This window comes from Hemitrygon akajei, chromosome 31 (assembly GCF_048418815.1).
Source record: "Hemitrygon akajei chromosome 31, sHemAka1.3, whole genome shotgun sequence".
Taxonomy (NCBI): Eukaryota; Metazoa; Chordata; class Chondrichthyes; order Myliobatiformes; family Dasyatidae; genus Hemitrygon; species Hemitrygon akajei.
In genome coordinates, this window is record NC_133154.1 from 37,508,351 (window position 1) to 37,531,706 (window position 23,356).

The 23,356-nt window shown below is 50.6% G+C and overlaps 1 protein-coding gene across 9 annotated transcripts in view; it reads right to left on the bottom strand.

Moving 5' to 3' along the window:
• The window catches only part of LOC140719220 (serine/threonine-protein kinase BRSK2-like), a 347,315-nt gene that overhangs the window by 172,502 nt on the left and 151,457 nt on the right, over window positions 1-23,356 (bottom strand). For all 9 annotated transcript variants that reach the window (XM_073033665.1, XM_073033663.1, XM_073033662.1 and 6 more), the window contains exon 2: window positions 12,649-12,743. In XM_073033665.1, the coding sequence (XP_072889766.1) occupies window positions 12,649-12,743 (95 nt within the window). The remainder of the gene's footprint in view (window positions 1-12,648; window positions 12,744-23,356) is intronic.

Below are 23,356 nucleotides of genomic sequence, written 5' to 3' on the forward strand. Positions count from 1 at the left end.
GCCCATGAGAGGGATCACATTCCGTCTCTGGGATCACACACCTGGCACTGGAGAGGAATCACGTTCCCAGTCCAGGAACACAAACCTGGCCCTGGAGAGTAATCACATTTCCATTCTGAGATCACACACCTGGGCCTGGAGAGGGATCACATTCCCAATCTGAGGTGACACACCTGGCCCTGGAGAGGAATCACATTTCCATTCTGAGATCACACACCTGGGCCTGGAGAGGAATCACATTCCCAATCTGAGGTGACACACCTGGCCCTGGAGAGGAATCACATTCCCACTCTGTGATCACACACCTGGCCCTTTAGAGGAATCACGTTCCCAATCCGGGTTCACACACCTGACCCTGGAGAGGAATCACATTCCCAATATGAGGTGACACACCTGGCCCTGGAGAGGAACGATGTTCCCACTCCGGGATCACACACCTGGCCCTGGAGAGGAACGACGTTCCCACTCCGGGATCACAAACCTGGCCCTTTAGAGGAATCACGTTCCCATTCCGGGATCACACACCTTGCCCTTGAGAGGAATCATGTTCCCAATCGAAGATCACACACCTGGCCCTCGAAAGTGATGACGTTCCCACTCCGGGAACACACATCTGGCCCTGGAGAGGGATCACATTCCCACTCGGGGATCACACAACTGTCCTTGGAGAGGGATCACATTCCCACTCGGGGATCACACAACTGTCCTTGGAGAGGGATCACATTCCCACTCCGGGATCACACAACTGTCCTTGGAGAGGGATCACATTCCCACTCGGGGATCACACAACTGTCCTTGGAGAGGGATCACATTCCCACTCGGGGATGACACATCTGGCCTTGGAGAGGGATCACGTTCCCACTCGAGGATCACACACCTGACCCTGGAGAGGAATCACGTTCAAATCCGGGTTCACACACCTGACCCTGGAGAGGAATCACGTTCCCAATCCGGGTTCACACAGCTGACCCTGGAGAGGAATCACATTCCCAATCCGGGTTCACACATCGGACCCTGGAGGGGAATCACATTCCCAATCTGAGGTGACACACCTGGCACTGGAGAGGAATCACGTTCCCAATCCGGATTCACACACCTGACCCTGGAGAGGAATCACGTTCCCAATCGAAGATCACACACCTGGCCCTCGAAAGTGATGACGTTCCCACTCCGGGAACACACATCTGGCCCTGGAGAGGGATCACATTCCCACTCGGGGATCACACAACTGTCCTTGGAGAGGGATCACATTCCCACTCGGTGATCACACAACTGTCCTTGGAGAGGGATCACATTCCCACTCCGGGATCACACAACTGTCCTTGGAGAGGGATCACATTCCCACTCGGGGATGACACATCTGGCCTTGGAGAGGGATCACGTTCCCACTCGAGGATCACACACCTGACCCTGGAGAGGAATCACGTTCAAATCCGGGTTCACACACCTGACCCTGGAGAGGAATCACGTTCCCAATCCGGGTTCACACAGCTGACCCTGGAGAGGAATCACATTCCCAATCCGGGTTCACACATCGGACCCTGGAGGGGAATCACATTCCCAATCTGAGGTGACACACCTGGCACTGGAGAGGAATCACGTTCCCAATCCGGGTTCACACACCTGACCCTGGAGAGGAATCACGTTCCCACTCGAAGATCACACACCTGGCCCTCGAAAGTGATGACGTTCCCACTCAGGGAACACACATCTGGCCCTGGAGAGGGATCACATTCCCACTCCGGGAGCACACATCTGGCCTTGGAGAGGGATCACATTCCCACTCGGGGATCACACAACTGGCCCTGGAGCAGAATCACATTCCCACTCTGGGCTCACACACCTGGCACTGGAGAGGAATCACGTTCCCAGTCCAGGAACAGACACCTGGCCCTGGAGAGTAATCACATTTCCATTCTGAGATCACACAACTGGCCTTGGAGAGGAATCACATTCCCAATCTGAGGTGACACACCTGGCCCTGGAGAGGAATCACATTCCCACTCTGTGATCACACACCTGGCCCTTTAGAGGAATCACGTTCCCACTCCAGGATCACACACCTGGCTCTGGAGCAGAATCACATTTCCATTCTGAGATCACACACCTGGACCTGGAGAGGAATCACGTTCCCAATCTGAGGTGATACAACTGCCCCTGGAGAGGAATCACATTCCCAATCTGGGATCACAAACCTGGCCCTGGAGCAGAATCACATTCCCACTCTGGGCTTACACTCCTGGCACTGGAGAGGAGTTATGTTCCAAGTCCAGGATCACACACCTGGCCCTGGAGAGGGATTACATTCCCACTCGGGGATCACACAACTGTCCTTGGAGAGGGATCACGTTCCCACTCCGGGATCACACACCTGGCCTTGGAGCAGAGTCACTTTCCCTCTCTGGAATCACACACCTGGCCCTAGAGAGGAATCACGTTCCCACTCTGGGATCACACGCAAGGCCCTGGAGAGTAAACACATTCCGACTCTGGGATCACACACCTGGCCCTGGAGAGGAATCACGTTCCCACTCTCAGATCACACAACTGGCCTTGGAGAGGGATCTCGTTCTCATTCCCGGATAACACACCTGGCCCTGAAGAGGAATGACGTTCCCATTCCGGGATCACACACCTGGCCCTTGAGAGGAATCACGTTCCCACTCGAAGATCACACACCTGGCCTTGGAGAGGGATCACATTCCCACTCGGGGATCACACACCTGACCCCGGAAAGGAGTCACATTTCCAATCCAGGATCACACACATGGTTCTGGAGAAAAATGACGTTCCTACTGTGAGATCACACACCTGGCCCTGGAGAGGAATCACGTTCCCAATCTGAGGTGATACACCTGGCCCTGGAGCGGGATCACGTTCCCACTCTGAGATCACACACCTGCCTAGTCAGGGAATCAAGGTCTCTGCAATTGTGCACCTACATCACTTTAGCCGCTGAGGTCACCCCTTATGCCATTAGCTCTCCTGATATCTCACATTTGCCTCTCTCTGAACAGCTTTTATCGAGGACCCACTCCCCTCCCAGCATCCAGTCATCCTCTGTCCTCACTGCTGCCATCGGGAAGGAGGACGGTGTGTCACTCAGGTACAGTTATTACCTTCAAGCACCAGGCACCTGAACTGGAACTGACTCGTAAAGGATGCACACACTTTATTGTTATTATTTTTGCATTTGTACAGTTTGTCTACTTTTACACATTGGTTGTTTGCCCATCTTTGTGGTTTTTCATTTATTTTATTATGTTTCTTGGTATCTACTCTGAGTGCGCACAAGAAAATGAATCTCAGTGTGGTATACGGTGACACGTTGGCATTTTGATTTTAAATTTACCGACTGTGAGTCATCATTGGCCGGCTATTTGACCAGAGAGGCCATCACAATCGACCAGTCTGCATTTGTCTGGTACCTTGAAATGAGGAGGGCATCGGGAAGAGATTTTCAAATTAAATTTTGTACCAAGACACATATGTAGGCGGTTTGAAAGGAGGAGAGAGGGGTGGGGAGGGAATTCCAGAGGCTAGGGCTTTTCCTAGTATTTTAGTAGTTCAAGCTGAGCTATGATTCATTTCCACCACCTCCCCAGTCACATCTCCCCAGGTCTCCCACACCATCCCTAGAGGCCAGGGACAACAGGCCTGGTTGCTGGACAGCTGAGTCTTTCACTGAAGGGCGATATCTCATAAGCAGCGTTTTTCTCACTCTTGGTCCAGGGCGTGGCATGTTGCCCTGACAAGGTGCATCAAGTCCTGAACCACTGCAATGGGCTGAGGGAGGCAAATTCAAGATCTTTATATCTGGTACGGCAAACCCAACGGGGATTCTAACCAGCAAGTCATCACATTCGAAGCCATTGTCATCATCAACAGTCTGGGTGTGGCTCCTGACCAGAAACTCGGGGATCACACACCTGGCCCTGGAGAGGGATCACATTCCCACTTGGGGATCACACAACTGGCCCTGGAGAGGGATCACATTCCCACTCTGGCATCACACACCTGGCCTTGGAGAGGGATCACATTCCCACTCGGGGATCACACAACTGGCCTTGGAGAGGGATCACATTCCCACTCGGGGATCACACAACTGGCACTGGAAAGGGATCACGTTCCCACTCTGGGATCACACAGATCACTGGGTGTGGCTCCTGACCAGAAACTCAAATGGGGCTCAGCCACGTTAGCAATACGGTTACTGCATTCATTTATTTATGGATATAGTGTGGAACAGGCTCTTCCGGTACCACCTACAACCCACCTATTTAGCTCTAGCCTAATCACCGTATAATTTACCATGATCAATTAACCTGCTAACCAGCAGGTCTTTGGACTGTGGGAGGAAACCAGAGCACCCGGAGGAAACCCACGCAGTTATGGGGAGAACATACAAACTCCTTACAGGCAACAGCGGGAAATGAACCCGGGTCATTGGCCCTGTACTGCTATGCTACCCTATCAACCGAGATCAGATTCGAGGCCAGGTATCCCAGGGTGAGTGACTCCCTCCTGATCCACCAAGGCAGACTATACCTGACAGGCTGAATGGCCTAATTCTTACAATCTCACCGTGATCTTCCATTCAGGAGCTCGATGGAACGCTCTCCATATCCTGGATGTCTGAAATTCTACCAACAGTCAGATAGCTTGACATCATCCAAGGCAAAGCAGCCTGCCAAACTAATTCTTCATCCACCATTCTAAACATTCCTCCCCTCCATCGCCAGCTCACCGTGACCACACTGTCACCATCCTACACGTCCCTACCCACCATCACCGGCACACTGTGGCATCCTAAACATTCCTCCCCTCCATCGCCAGCTCACCGTGACCACACTGTCACCATCCTACATGTCCCTACCCACCATCACCGGCACACTGTGACCACACTGTCACCATCCTACATGTCCCTACCCACCATCGCCAGCTCACCGTGGCCACACTGTCACCATCCTACATGTCCCTACCCACCATCACCGGCACACTGTGACCACACTGTCACCATCCTACATGTCCCTACCCACCATCACCGGCACACTGTGGCATCCTAAACATTCCTCTCCTCCATCGCCAGCTCACCGTGACCACACTGTCACCATCCTACATGTCCCTACCCACCATCACCGGCACACTGTGGCATCCTAAACATTCCTCCCCTCCATCGCCAGCTCACCGTGACCACACTGTCACCATCCTACATGTCCCTACCCACCATCACCGGCACACTGTGACATCCTAAACATTCCTCCCCTCCATCGCCAGCTCACCGTGACCACACTGTCACCATCCTACATGTCCCTACCCACCATCACCGGCACACTGTGACATCCTAAACATTCCTTCCCTCCATCGCCAGCTCACCGTGACCACACTGTCACCATCCTACATGTCCCTACCCACCATCACCGGCACACTGTGGCATCCTAAACATTCCTCCCCTCCATCGCCAGCTCACCGTGACCACACTGTCACCATCCTACATGTCCCTACCCACCATCACCGGCACACTGTGACATCCTAAACATTCCTTCCCTCCATCGCCAGCTCACCGTGACCACACTGTCACCATCCTACATGTCCCTACCCACCATCACCGGCACACTGTGACATCCTAAACATTCCTCCCCTCCATCGCCAGCTCACCGTGACCACACTGTCACCATCCTACATGTCCCTACCCACCATCACCGGCACACTGTGACATCCTAAACATTCCTCCCCTCCATCGCCAGCTCACCGTGACCACACTGTCACCATCCTACATGTCCCTACCCACCATCACCGGCACACTGTGACCACACTCTCACCATCCTACATGTCCCTACCCACCATCACCGGCACACTGTGGCATCCTAAACATTCCTCCCCTCCATCGCCAGCTCACCGTGACCACACTGTCACCATCCTACATGTCCCGACCCACCATCACCGGCACACTGTGGCATCCTAAACATTCCTCCCCTCCATTGCCAGCTCACCGTGACCACACTGTCACCATCCTACATGTCCCTACCCACCATCACCGGCACACTGTGACATCCTAAACATTCCTTCCCTCCATCGCCAGCTCACCGTGACCACACTGTCACCATCCTACATGTCCCTACCCACCATCACCGGCACACTGTGGCATCCTAAACATTCCTCCCCTCCATCGCCAGCTCACCGTGACCACACTGTCACCATCCTACATGTCCCTACCCACCATCACCGGCACACTGTGGCATCCTAAACATTCCTCCCCTCCATCGCCAGCTCACCGTGACCACACTGTCACCATCCTACATGTCCCTACCCACCATCACCGGCACACTGTGGCATCCTAAACATTCCTCCCCTCCATCGCCAGCTCACCGTGACCACACTGTCACCATCCTACATGTCCCTACCCACCATCACCGGCACACTGTGGCATCCTAAACATTCCTCCCCTCCATCGCCAGCTCACCGTGACCACACTGTCACCATCCTACATGTCCCTACCCACCATCACCGGCACACTGTGGCCACACTGTCACCATCCTACATGTCCCGACCCACCATCACCGGCACACTGTGGCCACACTGTCACCATCCTACATGTCCCTACCCACCATCACCGGCACACTGTGGCATCCTAAACATTCCTCCCCTCCATCACCAGCTCACCGTGACCACACTGTCACCATCCTACATCTTCCTACCCACCATCACCGGCACACTGTGACATCCTAAACATTCCTCCCCTCCATCGCCAGCTCACCGTGACCACACTGTCACCATCCTACATGTCCCTACCCACCATCACCGGCACACTGTGACCACACTGTCACCATCCTACATGTCCCTACCCACCATCACCGGCACACTGTGGCATCCTAAACATTCCTCCCCTCCATCGCCAGCTCACCGTGACCACACTGTCACCATCCTACATGTCCCTACCCACCATCACCGGCACACTGTGGCATCCTAAACATTCCTCCCCTCCATCGCCAGCTCACCGTGACCACACTGTCACCATCCTACATGTCCCTACCCACCATCACCGGCACACTGTGGCATCCTAAACATTCCTCCCCTCCATCGCCAGCTCACCGTGACCACACTGTCACCATCCTACATGTCCCTACCCACCATCACCGGCACACTGTGGCCACACTGTCACCATCCTACATGTCCCTACCCACCATCACCGGCACATTGTGGCATCCTAAACATTCCTCTCCTCCATCGCCAACTCACCGTGACCACACTGTCACCATCCTACATGTCCCGACCCACCATCACCGGCACACTGTGGCATCCTAAACATTCCTCCCCTCCATCGCCAGCTCACCGTGACCACACTGTCACCATCCTACATGTCCCTACCCACCATCACCGGCACACTGTGGCCACACTGTCACCATCCTACATGTCCCTACCCACCATCACCGGCACACCGTGACCACACTGTCACCATCCTACATGTCCCGACCCACCATCACCGGCACACTGTGGCATCCTAAACATTCCTCCCCTCCATCGCCAGCTCACCGTGACCACACTGTCACCATCCTACATGTCCCTACCCACCATCACCGGCACACTGTGGCCACACTGTCACCATCCTACATGTCCCTACCCACCATCACCGGCACATTGTGGCATCCTAAACATTCCTCTCCTCCATCGCCAGCTCACCGTGACCACACTGTCACCATCCTACATGTCCCGACCCACCATCACCGGCACATTGTGGCATCCTAAACATTCCTCCCCTCCATCGCCAGCTCACCGTGACCACACTGTCACCATCCTACATGTCCCTACCCACCATCACCGGCACACTGTGACCACACTGTCACCATCCTACATGTCCCTACCCACCATCACCGGCACACTGTGACATCCTAAACATTCCTCCCCTCCATCGCCAGCTCACCGTGACCACACTGTCACCATCCTACATGTCCCTACCCACCATCACCGGCACACTGTGACCACACTGTCACCATCCTACATGTCCCTACCCACCATCACCGGCACACTGTGACCACACTCTCACCATCCTACATGTCCCTACCCACCATCACCGGCACACTGTGGCATCCTAAACATTCCTCCCCTCCATCGCCAGCTCACCGTGACCACACTGTCACCATCCTACATGTCCCGACCCACCATCACCGGCACACTGTGGCATCCTAAACATTCCTCCCCTCCATTGCCAGCTCACCGTGACCACACTGTCACCATCCTACATGTCCCTACCCACCATCACCGGCACACTGTGACATCCTAAACATTCCTTCCCTCCATCGCCAGCTCACCGTGACCACACTGTCACCATCCTACATGTCCCTACCCACCATCACCGGCACACTGTGGCATCCTAAACATTCCTCCCCTCCATCGCCAGCTCACCGTGACCACACTGTCACCATCCTACATGTCCCTACCCACCATCACCGGCACACTGTGGCATCCTAAACATTCCTCCCCTCCATCGCCAGCTCACCGTGACCACACTGTCACCATCCTACATGTCCCTACCCACCATCACCGGCACACTGTGGCATCCTAAACATTCCTCCCCTCCATCGCCAGCTCACCGTGACCACACTGTCACCATCCTACATGTCCCTACCCACCATCACCGGCACACTGTGGCATCCTAAACATTCCTCCCCTCCATCGCCAGCTCACCGTGACCACACTGTCACCATCCTACATGTCCCTACCCACCATCACCGGCACACTGTGGCCACACTGTCACCATCCTACATGTCCCGACCCACCATCACCGGCACACTGTGGCCACACTGTCACCATCCTACATGTCCCTACCCACCATCACCGGCACACTGTGGCATCCTAAACATTCCTCCCCTCCATCACCAGCTCACCGTGACCACACTGTCACCATCCTACATCTTCCTACCCACCATCACCGGCACACTGTGACATCCTAAACATTCCTCCCCTCCATCGCCAGCTCACCGTGACCACACTGTCACCATCCTACATGTCCCTACCCACCATCACCGGCACACTGTGACCACACTGTCACCATCCTACATGTCCCTACCCACCATCACCGGCACACTGTGGCATCCTAAACATTCCTCCCCTCCATCGCCAGCTCACCGTGACCACACTGTCACCATCCTACATGTCCCTACCCACCATCACCGGCACACTGTGGCATCCTAAACATTCCTCCCCTCCATCGCCAGCTCACCGTGACCACACTGTCACCATCCTACATGTCCCTACCCACCATCACCGGCACACTGTGGCATCCTAAACATTCCTCCCCTCCATCGCCAGCTCACCGTGACCACACTGTCACCATCCTACATGTCCCTACCCACCATCACCGGCACACTGTGGCCACACTGTCACCATCCTACATGTCCCTACCCACCATCACCGGCACATTGTGGCATCCTAAACATTCCTCTCCTCCATCGCCAACTCACCGTGACCACACTGTCACCATCCTACATGTCCCGACCCACCATCACCGGCACACTGTGGCATCCTAAACATTCCTCCCCTCCATCGCCAGCTCACCGTGACCACACTGTCACCATCCTACATGTCCCTACCCACCATCACCGGCACACTGTGGCCACACTGTCACCATCCTACATGTCCCTACCCACCATCACCGGCACACCGTGACCACACTGTCACCATCCTACATGTCCCGACCCACCATCACCGGCACACTGTGGCATCCTAAACATTCCTCCCCTCCATCGCCAGCTCACCGTGACCACACTGTCACCATCCTACATGTCCCTACCCACCATCACCGGCACACTGTGGCCACACTGTCACCATCCTACATGTCCCTACCCACCATCACCGGCACATTGTGGCATCCTAAACATTCCTCTCCTCCATCGCCAGCTCACCGTGACCACACTGTCACCATCCTACATGTCCCGACCCACCATCACCGGCACATTGTGGCATCCTAAACATTCCTCCCCTCCATCGCCAGCTCACCGTGACCACACTGTCACCATCCTACATGTCCCTACCCACCATCACCGGCACACTGTGACCACACTGTCACCATCCTACATGTCCCTACCCACCATCACCGGCACACTGTGACATCCTAAACATTCCTCCCCTCCATCGCCAGCTCACCGTGACCACACTGTCACCATCCTACATGTCCCTACCCACCATCACCGGCACACTGTGACCACACTGTCACCATCCTACATGTCCCTACCCACCATCACCGGCACACTGTGACCACACTCTCACCATCCTACATGTCCCTACCCACCATCACCGGCACACTGTGGCATCCTAAACATTCCTCCCCTCCATCGCCAGCTCACAGTGACCACACTGTCACCATCCTACATGTCCCTACCCACCATCACCGGCACACTGTGGCATCCTAAACATTCCTCCCCTCCATCGCCAGCTCACCGTGACCACACTGTCACCATCCTACATGTCCCTACCCACCATCACCGGCACACTGTGGCATCCTAAACATTCCTCCCCTCCATCGCCAGCTCACCGTGACCACACTGTCACCATCCTACATGTCCCTACCCACCATCACCGGCACACTGTGGCATCCTAAACATTCCTCCCCTCCATCGCCAGCTCACCGTGACCACACTGTCACCATCCTACATGTCCCTACCCACCATCACCGGCACACTGTGGCATCCTAAACATTCCTCCCCTCCATCGCCAGCTCACCATGACCACACTGTCACCATCCTACATGTCCCTACCCACCATCACCGGCACACTGTGGCATCCTAAACATTCCTTCCCTCCATCGCCAGCTCACCGTGACCACACTGTCACCATCCTACATGTCGCTACCCACCATCACCGGCACACTGTGGCCACACTGTCACCATCCTACATGTCCCTACCCACCATCACCGGCACACTGTGGCATCCTAAACATTCCTTCCCTCCATCGCCAGCTCACCGTGACCACACTGTCACCATCCTACATGTCCCTACCCACCATCACCGGCACACTGTGGCATCCTAAACATTCCTTCCCTCCATCGCCAGCTCACCGTGACCACACTGTCACCATCCTACATGTCCCTACCCACCATCACCGGCACACTGTGGCATCCTAAACATTCCTCCCCTCCATCGCCAGCTCACCATGACCACACTGTCACCATCCTACATGTCCCTACCCACCATCACCGGCACACTGTGGCATCCTAAACATTCCTCCCCTCCATCGCCAGCTCACCGTGACCACACTGTACCACCAACAAAATAATCACCCTGGATTTTCCAGCAGCATCCTCCTAACTTCACTGCAAGGGAGGATGATGCAGGGAGCTCTTATAGAAGTATACAAGATTATCAGGGGTATAAATAGGGTAAATCCAAGCAGGATTTTCCCCTCAGGTTGAGTGAGACAACTGTAGACCATAGGACAAGGGTAACAGATGAAATATTTAAGGGGAATCTGAGAGGGAACTTCTTGGGTGGTGGATGTGGGTTCATTTGTAACATTTAGGTTTGGATAGGTACATGGATGAGAGGGGTCTGAACTGGGTGCAAACAGATGAGATTTGGCAGAAGACCAAGCTAGCATAGCCTAGACAGACCAAAGGGCCTGTTTCCGTGCAGTACTGCTCTATGACTCTAACCTCACCCAACCTCTACCACGAGACAGGACCAGGGCAGTAGCCAGGCGGGTAGCTCCATCAGCGGCAGGTTTCCCCTTCCTTCATTACTGCTGACCCTCCCCTATTGCGTCACCTTCACCCAAAGGATCTCAGATGTTCAAGAAGGCAGCTCACCACCGCCTGTAAACTATGACCCAGTGACCAAGCAGGAACTCAGATGGTATGCTCTTTGCCACAGCCTATACCCTAAAGGAGATTAACAGGGTAAGTACATTAATTTAGACAGTAGGATTTTACTCAGGAAATGGAATTGGAATTGGTTTGTTATTGTTTTCATTAGTCAAGGTGTAAGAGATCGCATGGAGAAGGTAGGAGATTGGCGCTGAGAGGGAAATGGATCAGCCACGATCAAATGGCGGAGCAGACTCCATGGGATGAAAGACCTAGATCTACTCCGAAATCTTATGGTCTCATGGTCTTGTATCTGCCACACGGTGAAAAGCCTGTGCTGCACACTGATCAGGGTAACGTAACAGCACAACACTATTACAGCTCAGGGCATCGAAGTTCAGAGTTCAATCCCAGTGAACTCTGTAAGGAGTTTGTACATCTGCCCCATGGAAATGTGAAGGCCTCCCCCAAGTGCTCCAGTTCCCCCTCACGGTATTAACTGGCCATTGCAGACGGACCTGTCATTAGGCCAGGGTTAAATAGGTGGGTTGCCAGCAGAATGGTTCGAAGGGCCTGTCCGCACTGTAGCTTTAATTAAATAACTAAATAAAATCAGTTCATTGCATTGAGGCACCGTAATACGAGGTAAAACAATAACAAAGCTACAGAGAAAGTGCAAACAATACGATCACAGGGAGGTAGATTGTGAGGTCATGTGCTTATTGCATAGGAAAGTTCTTCACAGGAAGTGAAAAATATGAATACAACAGCCAGACCAGATACATGCCAAAGAAAAAGGCCTGATCTGTTTAGACAAGGACCAATAAGCCGGCCTCTGGTTGATTCTCACCTTCATGAGGACGGACTCCGTCAACTTCTCGCGGTTTACAATCTTTACTGCAACCTTTTGCCCCGTGATGCAGTGAATGCCGAGCTTCACTAGCCCTGGAACGATAGAGAGAAGAGAAACACTGGTAACTTAGTCAGCTACGCAGGTTTTGAATATTGCATGTCCAGAATTTACTGACTGGCCCTAACTACCTTGGGAAGGTGACATGAAGCCATCTTGAGTTTCTCAGAAATGGAGGATGTGTGGTTGAAAAAGGGGAGGAGAGACAGAGATTATTATTGTTTGAGTCATGGAACAAATCAACACAAGTACAGGCCCTTCAGTGGAAGAATAGATCACAGGATCAACCAAGATCTGATTGAAGGAAGGTGTAGGTTTGAGGGAATGTGCGATCCACGCCTGATCCTTTCTCTTAAATCCACAGCTACTCCAGCTAGCTCCACTTTCTCAGTGACCTCCCACATCCCGCATGAGAGTTGCTGCTGGCTATCTTCTGCTTCACATTTTATTCATTTTATTTTTAAATATTAACATACTTTAACAGCATCTATGTGTCCGGTAACATAAAACAGTGAAGAAGAAGTGGACCATTCTCCCCTTAATGCTGTCAATAGGATGTGGATGATCTCAGACATCACGGGCGGTGCTTCTATATTACGTAAACAACACGCTTCAATGTTCTGCACCAGAGGATTTGTTACAGCTCAAAGAGAGCAGGCAAGACCTTGGTCCAACACCTCTTCTGTTCAGCAAGGTGCCTTAACACAGTATCAGCCTTGATTTCTGTGCTTTGCTCTGGAGCGAGACTGAAACCCACACCCTTCTGATTCATAAGACAAAGAAGCAGAATGAGACCATTCAGCCCATCGAGTCAGTTACACCATTCCATCGTGGCTGATTTATTTTCTCTTTCAATCCCATTCACCTACCTTCCTCCATATTAACTATACCCAATGACTTGGCCTCCACAGCCATCTGTGACAAATGAATTGCACAGATTCACAGCCCTCTTGCTAAAGATTCCTCCTCATCTCTGTTCCAGAAAGACTTCTTTGTATTCAGAGGCTGTGCACTATTGGAAACATGCTCTCCACATTCACTCTACCTAGGCCTTTGCACATTCAGTGAGATCCCCACCCCACCCCATTACTCCTCCAGACGCCGGCAGGTCTCCTCATCTTTCCAAACCGTATTGTATCTGTTCCCTCGACAACACAAAGCAGGATTTATGGAAAATTATTTAAATAAAATTGGAGAAGGGGAAATCTTTGAGACGTCTTCAGAAGCAACATTGTGTGTTGCCAGATGAACCATGGAGAACATTCTGACAGGTTGCGACATGCCCTGGTCTCCAATGCAAGGCATCAGAAAAATCTGTAAACTCAACTAACTCTTATCATGTTCACGAGTCGCCCCACCATCGAAGCCACCTTCAAAAGGTATTGCCCTCTTCTCAGTACTACCATCGGGGTGGACATACTGCAAGACGCACATTAGGAGGAGATTCTTCCTTTCCGCCATCAGGTTTCTGAATAGCCCATGAAAACAAAAACACTATGCAGCTATCTTGCTCTCTTTCTGCACCACGTATTACATTTGTGTGTAATTACTGCTGCTGAAAATCAACAGATTGAACACCCACTATCTGAAATTCCAAAACCTGAATTTTTTATTTAGTGTTGACATAATGTCACAAATGGAAAATTCCACAAGGCGCAAGGTTCCCAGGTCATGTGCTGGTCTCTGCACACCGGACAGTTCTGAGAAGAGAGCTCACTTATGTAATGAACAGAAGTTAATGAAAAAATAGAAAACCACTGCATAGAGTGAAAAATGAAGATTTCGATTGTGTATTGAAAGAGTGGATTCATCAGTGTTGGAGTGAACATGTGCTGCATCAGTACATAAACGTGATGAACAAGTGTAAGCAAAGACTGCTTACAGTAGCACATAAATTCAGACTCATAAATGATAGCAATATCAAGCTATTTCATTATACAGTATATTCCAAATTCCAAAGAAGTCCGAAACATGAAACACCTCCAGCTGCAAGCACTTTGGATAAGAAGTACTCCACCAGCACAATGATTTGCAACACTCAAAAACTATGGAACAGTGCTGCTCAAATTCAAAAACATTCTATCTCTTCTTATTATCTCCTTATAATTTTTGCTCTGGAATGAAAAGTGTTAGAACATAAGAACACAGGAAATATGAGCTGAACTAGGCCATCGGGCCTGTTTCGCCATTCAATAAGATCAGGGCTGATCTGACCATGGACTCATTTCCACCTACCTGCCTTTTCCCCATAACCCTTAGTTCCTCTACTATGCAAAAATCTATCCAACCTTGTCAAGTACGCTTATTGAGGTAACTTCCACTGCTTCATTGGGCAGAGAATTCCACAGATCCACCATTCTCTGGGAAAAGCAGTTCCTCCTCATCTCCATCCTAAATTTTCTCCCCTGAATCTCGTCTATGTCCCCCAGTTCTAGTCTCTCCTTCCAGTGAAAACAACTTCCTGCCTCCATATTATCTATCTTTCATAATTTTATATGTTTCTATAAGATCTCCTCTCATTCTGAATTCCAGCAAGTACAGTCCCAGGTGACTCAGTCTCTCCTCATCTGTGGAATCAGCCTGGTGAACCTCCTCTGCACGACCACCAAAGCCCAGTATATCCTTCCTCAAGTCAGGAGACCAGAAGTGCACGCAGTACTCCAGGTGCGGCCTCACCAGTACCTGTACATTTGCAGCATAACCTCCCTGCTCTTAAATTCAATCCCTCTAGCAATGAAGGGCAACGTTCCATTTGCCTTCTTGATAACCTGCTGCACCTGCAAACCAACTTTTTGTGATTCATGCACAAGCACTCCCAAGTCCCTCTGCACAGCAGCATGCTGTAATTTTTAACAATTAAATAATAAACTGCTCTTTCATTTTTCCTTCCAAAGTGAGTGACCTCACATTTATCAACATTGTACTCCATCTGCCAGACCCTTGCCCACTCACTTAACCTGTCTGTATCTCTCTGCACACTCTCTGTATCTTCTGCACAATTTGCTTTTCCACTCAATTTAGTGTCATCAGCAAACTTGGATACACTACACTCCGTAACCTCTTCCAGATCGTTAATGTACATCATGAACAGTTGTGGACCCAACACCGACCCCTGCGGCACACCACTCACCACTGACTGACAATCTGAGCAACACCCATGTATCCCAACTCTCTGCTTTCTATTAGCTCTATCCATGCTAATAGATCACCTCCAACTCTATGCATCCTTATCTTATAGATAAGGCTTTTATGCGGCACCTTATCAAAAACCTTCTGGAAATCCAAGTAAATAACGTCCATCTGTTCCCCTCTGTCTGCTGCACTCATTATATCCTCAAAGAACTCCAGTAAGTTTGTCAAACAGGACCTGCCTTTGCTGAATCCATGCTGTGTCTGCCTGACGGATCCATTTCTTTCCAGATGCCTCACTATTTCTTTTTTAATGATAGATTCAAGCATTTTCCCAACTACAGATGTTAAACTAACTGGTCTATAGTTAACTGCCTTTTGCCTACATCCTTTTTGAACAGTGGCGTGACTTTCACCATCTTCCAATCTGCTGGGACCTGCCCAGAGTCCAGAGTATTTTGGTAAATTTTCACCAAAGCCTCTACTATAACCTCTGCCATTTCTTTCAGTTCCCTGGGATGCATTCCACCAGGACCAGGGGACTAGTCTGCCTTCAGGCCCACAGGTTTGCTCAGCACTTCCTCTTCAGTGATAGCTATTGTATCACGGTCTTCACCTCCCATCCCATCCATAATATCTCTCTTTGGCATGTCAGACATGTTCTCCACCGTGAAGACCGACACAAAATAGATATTCAAAGCATCTACAATTTTCTCATTACCCACTATTAATTCCCCCTCCTCACCCTCCAGGGGTCTGTGTTCACATTGGCCAACAGACTCAGAATGCTGGAGGAACTCAGCCAGCCAGGTAGCATCTATGGAAAAAAGTACAGTTGATGTTTCGGGCCGAAACCCTTCGGCAGGAGTGGAGAAAAAAAGCTGAGGAGTAGATTTGAAAGGTGGGGGGAGGGGAGAGAGGTGATAGGTGAAACTTGGGGGGGGGAGGGATGAAGTAAAGAGCTGGGAAGTTGATTGGTGAAAGAGACAGAAGGCCATGGAAGAAAGAAAAAGGGGGGGGGGGCAGGAGCACCAAAGGGAGGTGATGGGTGGGCAAGGAGATAACATGAGAGAGGACAAGAGGATGGGAAATGGTGAAGAGAGGGGGAGGGGGGACACATTACCGGAAGTTTGAGAAGTCAATGCTCATGCCATTTGGTTGGAGGCTACCCAAACGGGATATAAGGTGTTGTTCCTCCAATCTAAGTGTGGCTTTAGCCCAACAGTGGAGGAGACCATGGATAGACACATCGGAATGGGAATGGGAAGTGGAAATAAAATGGAGATCCAGCTTGTTCTGGTGGACAAAGCGTAGATTCAAACCCACAATCCTTGACCTAAGCATTTAACTCTCTAATCTTCTTGACCATATGCCAACTTGCACGTGGCTCAGAGATTGCTACCTTTTTCGTTCAGCTTTTTAATTAGTCCTCAGCTGCTGAAATTCATCAGCAGAACCTCTTTCCTCATTCTACCTATGTCTTGGCACCCACATGAATCACAGGGTGCATCTGACAGGATGGCAAGTGAGAGAAAAAGCTTAGGAACAACACGTCCCTCACTGGCAGCTTCCCTCTAGCACACTGGTTCAAGGATGATTTTGAAGGGCAATTTCTCTTCACAAAGGAATGCACTATACCAATACAGAGAGATCCTCAGTCCTGCAATGCCAGGCGAAATTCTCATCCGTTCCCAGCACAGCTGAGAAAGGGGACAATATTATGAAAGATTCTGATAACACTTAGTTAATATATCTCCTACAGTGATGGGACACATAACTTCACATATTTACAGAATGTGTATACATACATCATGTATATCTGGTCACATACACATATGCAGGGAATAAATGGTCACGGGTACACACACACAGGGTATACATAGTCACGGGTACACACACACAGGGTATAAATGGTCACACGTACACATACATAGGGTATACATGGTCATGGGTACACATACACAGGGTATAAATGGTCACACGTACACATACATAGGGTATACATGGTCATGGGTACATATACACAGGGTATACATGGTCATGGGTACACATACACAGGGTATAAATGGTCACGGGTACACACACAGAGGGTATAAATGGTCACACGTACACATACATAGGGTATACATGGTCATGGGTACATATACACAGGGTATACATGGTCATGGGTACACATACACAGGGTATAAATGGTCAGGGGTACACATACACAGGGTATAAATGGTCAGGGGTACACATACACAGGGTATAAATGGTCACGGGTACACATACACAGGGTATTAATGGTCACGGGTACACACACAGAGGGTATAAATGGTCACACGTACACATACATAGGGTATACATGGTCATGGGTACATATACACAGGGTATACATGGTCATGGGTACACATACACAGGGTATAAATGGTCAGGGGTACACATACACAGGGTATAAATGGTCAGGGGTACACATACACAGGGTATAAATGGTCACGGGTACACATACACAGGGTATTAATGGTCACGGGTACACATACACAGGGTATAAATGGTCAGGGGTACACATACACAGGGTATAAATGGTCACGGGTACACATACACAGGGTATTAATGGTCACGGGTACACATACACAGGGTATACATGGTCATGGGTACACATACACAGGGTATTAATGGTCACGGGTACACATACACAGGGTATACATGGCCATGGGTACACATACACAGCGTATACATAGTCACGGGTACACATACACAGGGTATAAATAGTCACGGGTACACATACACAGGGTATACATGGTCACGGGTACACATACACAGCATATGCATGGTCACGGGTACACATACACAGGAATGAAATGGTCATGGGTACACATACACATGGTATACATGGTCACGGGTACACATACACAGGAATGAAATGGTCATGGGTATACATACACGGGGTATACATGGTCATGGGTACACATACACAGCGTATACATAGTCACGGGTAGACATACACGGTATACATGGTCACGGGTACACATACACAGGGTATACATGGTCATGGGTACATATACACAGGGTATACATGGTCACGGGTACACATACACAGGGTATAAATGGTCACCGGTACAAATACACAGGGTATAAATTGTCACGTGTACACATACACAGGGTATACGTGGTCACGTGTACACATACACAGGGTATACGTGGTCACGGGTACAAATACACAGGGTATACATGGTCATGGGTACATATACACAGGGTATACATGGTCACGGGTACACATACACAGGGTATAAATTGTCACGTGTACACATACACGCGATATAAATGGACACGGGTACACGTACTCTGGGTATAAATGGTCACGTATACACACATACGGGATATAATGGTCATGTGTACATATACATGGGATATAAATGGTCACGTGTACACATGCACGGGATATAAATGGACACGGGTAACATCTGAGTCTGGGTCTGCGGCCTCTGTCTGTTGGTCTTGAGCATGGATATTGCTGTGTGGATCAGCAAGCCGGGGCAGTACGTTATTGGATCCACGTAGCAAGTTCCCCATCTAGACTCATCTGATGAACCCAGTGGAAATGCTGTCTGGTACCAGCGACATCACCTGTTGCCAGTCATTACTGGCTGCCTTCGGGCTCCAGCTACAGAGGTTTCTCTCGGGGGTTTGCTCCTGAAGCCTGCCCCATGAGTGGGTAATGCTGTGAGGTGGCAAAGCTTTGAGATCAGAGTTTTCCTTCTCCTAGATGAGCTGCCAAACACAGCTGATGAGCCCCATCTGCCCAAAGCAACTGGCTTTAACAGTAACCGGCTCTGTCAGTAGAAATAGTTCTGCCGGGTTTAGTGGCTAAGTCACACATGAAACTAGGAGCTGGACTTGGTTGTCAGAGGCTATTTGAGACACACACCACTGGGAGAATTTAATAGGTGGTGGGAGCATGTCCTCATTACCACCCCCAGCTATAACATCCTTAAGGAATGGGTTCACATACACAGGGTATAAATGGTCACCGGTACTTATAGAGTAGGCATTGCCTACTGCTATTCTATCTTGACCACCCAGAAATGCTGGCAATCTTCCGTGCTTGGAACGCATCTGCACATCTGTCACCATGGAGTGTTAGTGAGCAGAGGGTGGGGGGAGAGGGACCACAACCGTATCACTGGCAGTGCCAGCATACCATCTGCAGGGGGCTTTGCTCCTAGCCAAGCATCACAGGGCACTATCGATATGTTTCTGATCTCTCAACCTCTGACTCTCCCTCTCCATCAGTCTGTTCCCAGTGTCACAGACACCACAATCATGCAAAGGCTTCACAATGACATGGCAGTGAACTGTGTGAGGGAGAAAGGTGTTGCAATGGTTGCAGCTTGAAGGCGACAAAGCAGTGACAGCCACTGGGGGCTCAGCTGTCTCCGGCTTGCTCAGAGTAGCTTCACGCAGAAGGTTGGTGGAGCTACAGTCACAACCTTCTTCACAAGGAGACCTTTGGACAATCGGCTCTTTGACAAAGCATGTTGAAGTCAGAGATTACACTGATGCTGGTTCAAGCTAGCCAGTACCACACTTACTCTCAGTTTGAACACCAGGATCACCCAACTCCACCTGCCACAACCCTCCTTGCCCTTGTTCCCTCAGGCTGCGTCTCTCATTCAATCCTGCATAAACACAGCCACTCAAAAACTCTAGCCTGGGTCCTACCTCAAGCACCCTTGGTCACGGCCTCTCTGTTGAGCAACACTGATTTTAAAATTCTCCCTCTCTCTACCATCCATCCCCCTCAGCCCTCTGAGATCGGACTTCCTCCACGGCTCTTCCTAATGCATTAGTCACTTGCCCTAATATCCCGATGTTAATTTTTGGCAGGTCAATTGTGAAGTTGTTAGCTGCATAAAAGATTATCCACAACATACAGCCAGTGGCCATTTTTCTAGTTGCTTCCCTTACCAAATAAAGTGGCCACTGAGTGTATGTTCATGGTCTTCTGCTGCTGTAGCCCATCCACTTCGAGGCTCGATACGTTGTGCGTTCACTGTTGTAACGTGTGGTGATCTGAGTTTCTGTCACCTTCCTGTCAGCTCGAACCAGTCTGGCCATTCTCCTCTGACCTCCCTCATTAACCAGCTGTTTTCGCCCACAGAGCTGCTGGCCACTGGATGGTTTTGTCTTTCACACTAGAGACTGCTGTGCATGAAAATCCCAGGGGATCAGCAGTGCCTGAATTATTCAAAACACCCCAAATGTCACGGGCAATCATTCCAAGTCAAAGTCACTTAGATCACATTTCTTCCCCATTCTGATATTTGGTCTGAACCTCTTGACTGTGTCTGCATGCTTTTATGCATTGAGTTGCTGCCACATGATTGGCGGATGAGATATTTGCATTAATGAGCAGGTGTACCTAATAAAGTGGCCACTGACTGTACCTGGAATTTCTTCCGTTCCCTCATTGAATGCAGATGTCACAGGGTCTGATAGCATTAATTGCTAAAAGAGAGAAGCTTTTCAAAGATATTTGTCACATGCACATCAAAACGTGCAGCGAAGTGTGTAATTTGATGGAGGCGTACAAGATGATGAAGAGGCAGCGATCAAGTGGACAACTAGAGAATTTTTTCCCAGGACAGCGATGGCTCAAACATCACGGGGCTGTTCTCACTGGAGCGCAGGAGCTGAGAACTGGGAAGGAGCTTGTAAGGGGGCCGGTTGGTAGCATTATGCAATTAAAGCACCAGCGACCCGGGTTCAATTCTGCCGCTATCTGTAAGGAGTTTCGATATTCTTCCCGTGACGGCGAGGGTTTCCGCCCACGTTCCAAGGATGTATGGTTGGTGGGTTAATTGGCCACATGGGCGTGGTTGAGCAGCAAAGGTTTGTTGGGCCGGAAGAGCCTGTAGTCTCTAAGTAACGAGGAACACATCACGGAGAGAGACTTTTCCCCCAGAGTAAAGGAGTCTAGATCTAGAGGGCTGTGGTGAACTACATATACCTGTCTGGACACGCCCCCCCCCCCACCCCACCGCTGACTGCTCCTGTGGCTCCTCCCACAGACCCCGGTATAAAGGCGATTAGAGGCACAGACCCTTCCTCAGTCTCCAGGATGTTGTGTGGTGGTCGCTTGCTGCTTGTGCTTTCTTCCAGCCAATAAAAGCCTACCTTAACCCACGTCTCAGAGTTATTGATGGTGCATCAAGGGCACAAGTTCAAAGTTCAAAGGGAGAATATTAAATGAGATCAGCAGGCAACTTTTCTCTCCACACAGATGATGCCACTGACCGAGGAGGCACTAGAGGCAGATACAATCACATTTAAAATCATTTGGCCAGGTCTGAACAGAGGAAAGGAGTTGAGGGGTCTTGTTTTATTGTGGTTCGACACACATACACAAAACGCTGGAGGAACTCAGCAGGTCAGGCAGCATCTATGGAGAGGACACAGAGTCAATGTTTCAGCCCTTCATCAGGGCACAAGCTTGCAGCTGAGAAATTAGGGAGGCACGCTGAATGAAATTTAGTCTCACTCCTTCCCCCGGTGGTTCTGGAGGAGCTTGTGGCATCCAGCGAGGGGAAGGGGTTGGAGTGGTGACGAGCCCCTTGCTCCATCGGCAAGCGATCCTATTTCTCACCAGCCGATCACTGGACTTTTGTTGCCCAGGTCTCAAAGGGTTAATCAGGTCTGTCAGCTCAGGAGCTAGGAGGTCTCTGCTTCACAATGGAGGCAGGGTCTCCTCGTGCTTCACGGGAGGGCCAGGGATAATGATTCTCCCCTCTCCTTTGTTGCAACGTTTCATTGCTGGTACATTCACACACTCCCCCTCCTTTCTTTGTCTCGATCCCTCTCCCTCCTTCCATCCTGCATTTCCCTGGGATTTCCTCATCCCCACATCACGAGCACGGACTGCATTCCCAGTTCTGGTCGGAGGAGGGAGACTCCCAGTCAGTTCCAGGGAAACTGGAGATTAAGGAATAAATGGCTATCCACAGGCTCCACCTGCCAAGCCCTTTCTGAACTGTGGCTTTGAAACAACCGCCCCAGAGGATTTTTATTATTCCGAATTTGCTCTGTGCAAGCAATCCCTTCCTCCTCCCCTTCTCCACGGAAGGGATAAGCCTGAGACAGAGAGAAGGCAGGAAGTCACGCGAGGCAAAGAAATGACACTCAGGGTCAGGACTGCGGCAAATGGAATTAGGAGCGGGTCCGTTTTTCCTGATGTCGGGGATAATGCAGGAAACACTTTGAAGGGAAGGAGGGAGAAAGGAAAGATGGGATGAAAATAAAAGGGAGAAATGGAATATTAAGGCACAGAGAGAGAGGTGGAGAATGGAGGCAGGGATGGGGAGGGGGGACAGAAAGAGAGAGAGAGAGAGGCAGTGGATGTGTGTTTGAGAGAGAGAGAGAGAGAGGATGAGGCAGTGAGAGAGAAGGAGAAGAGAGACGATGTGGGAGTGAGAGAAGCAATGAGAGACTGAGACAGTGTGTGCCTGTGCTGGCTTGTGTGTGTGTGTGAAAGGGGGGTGGG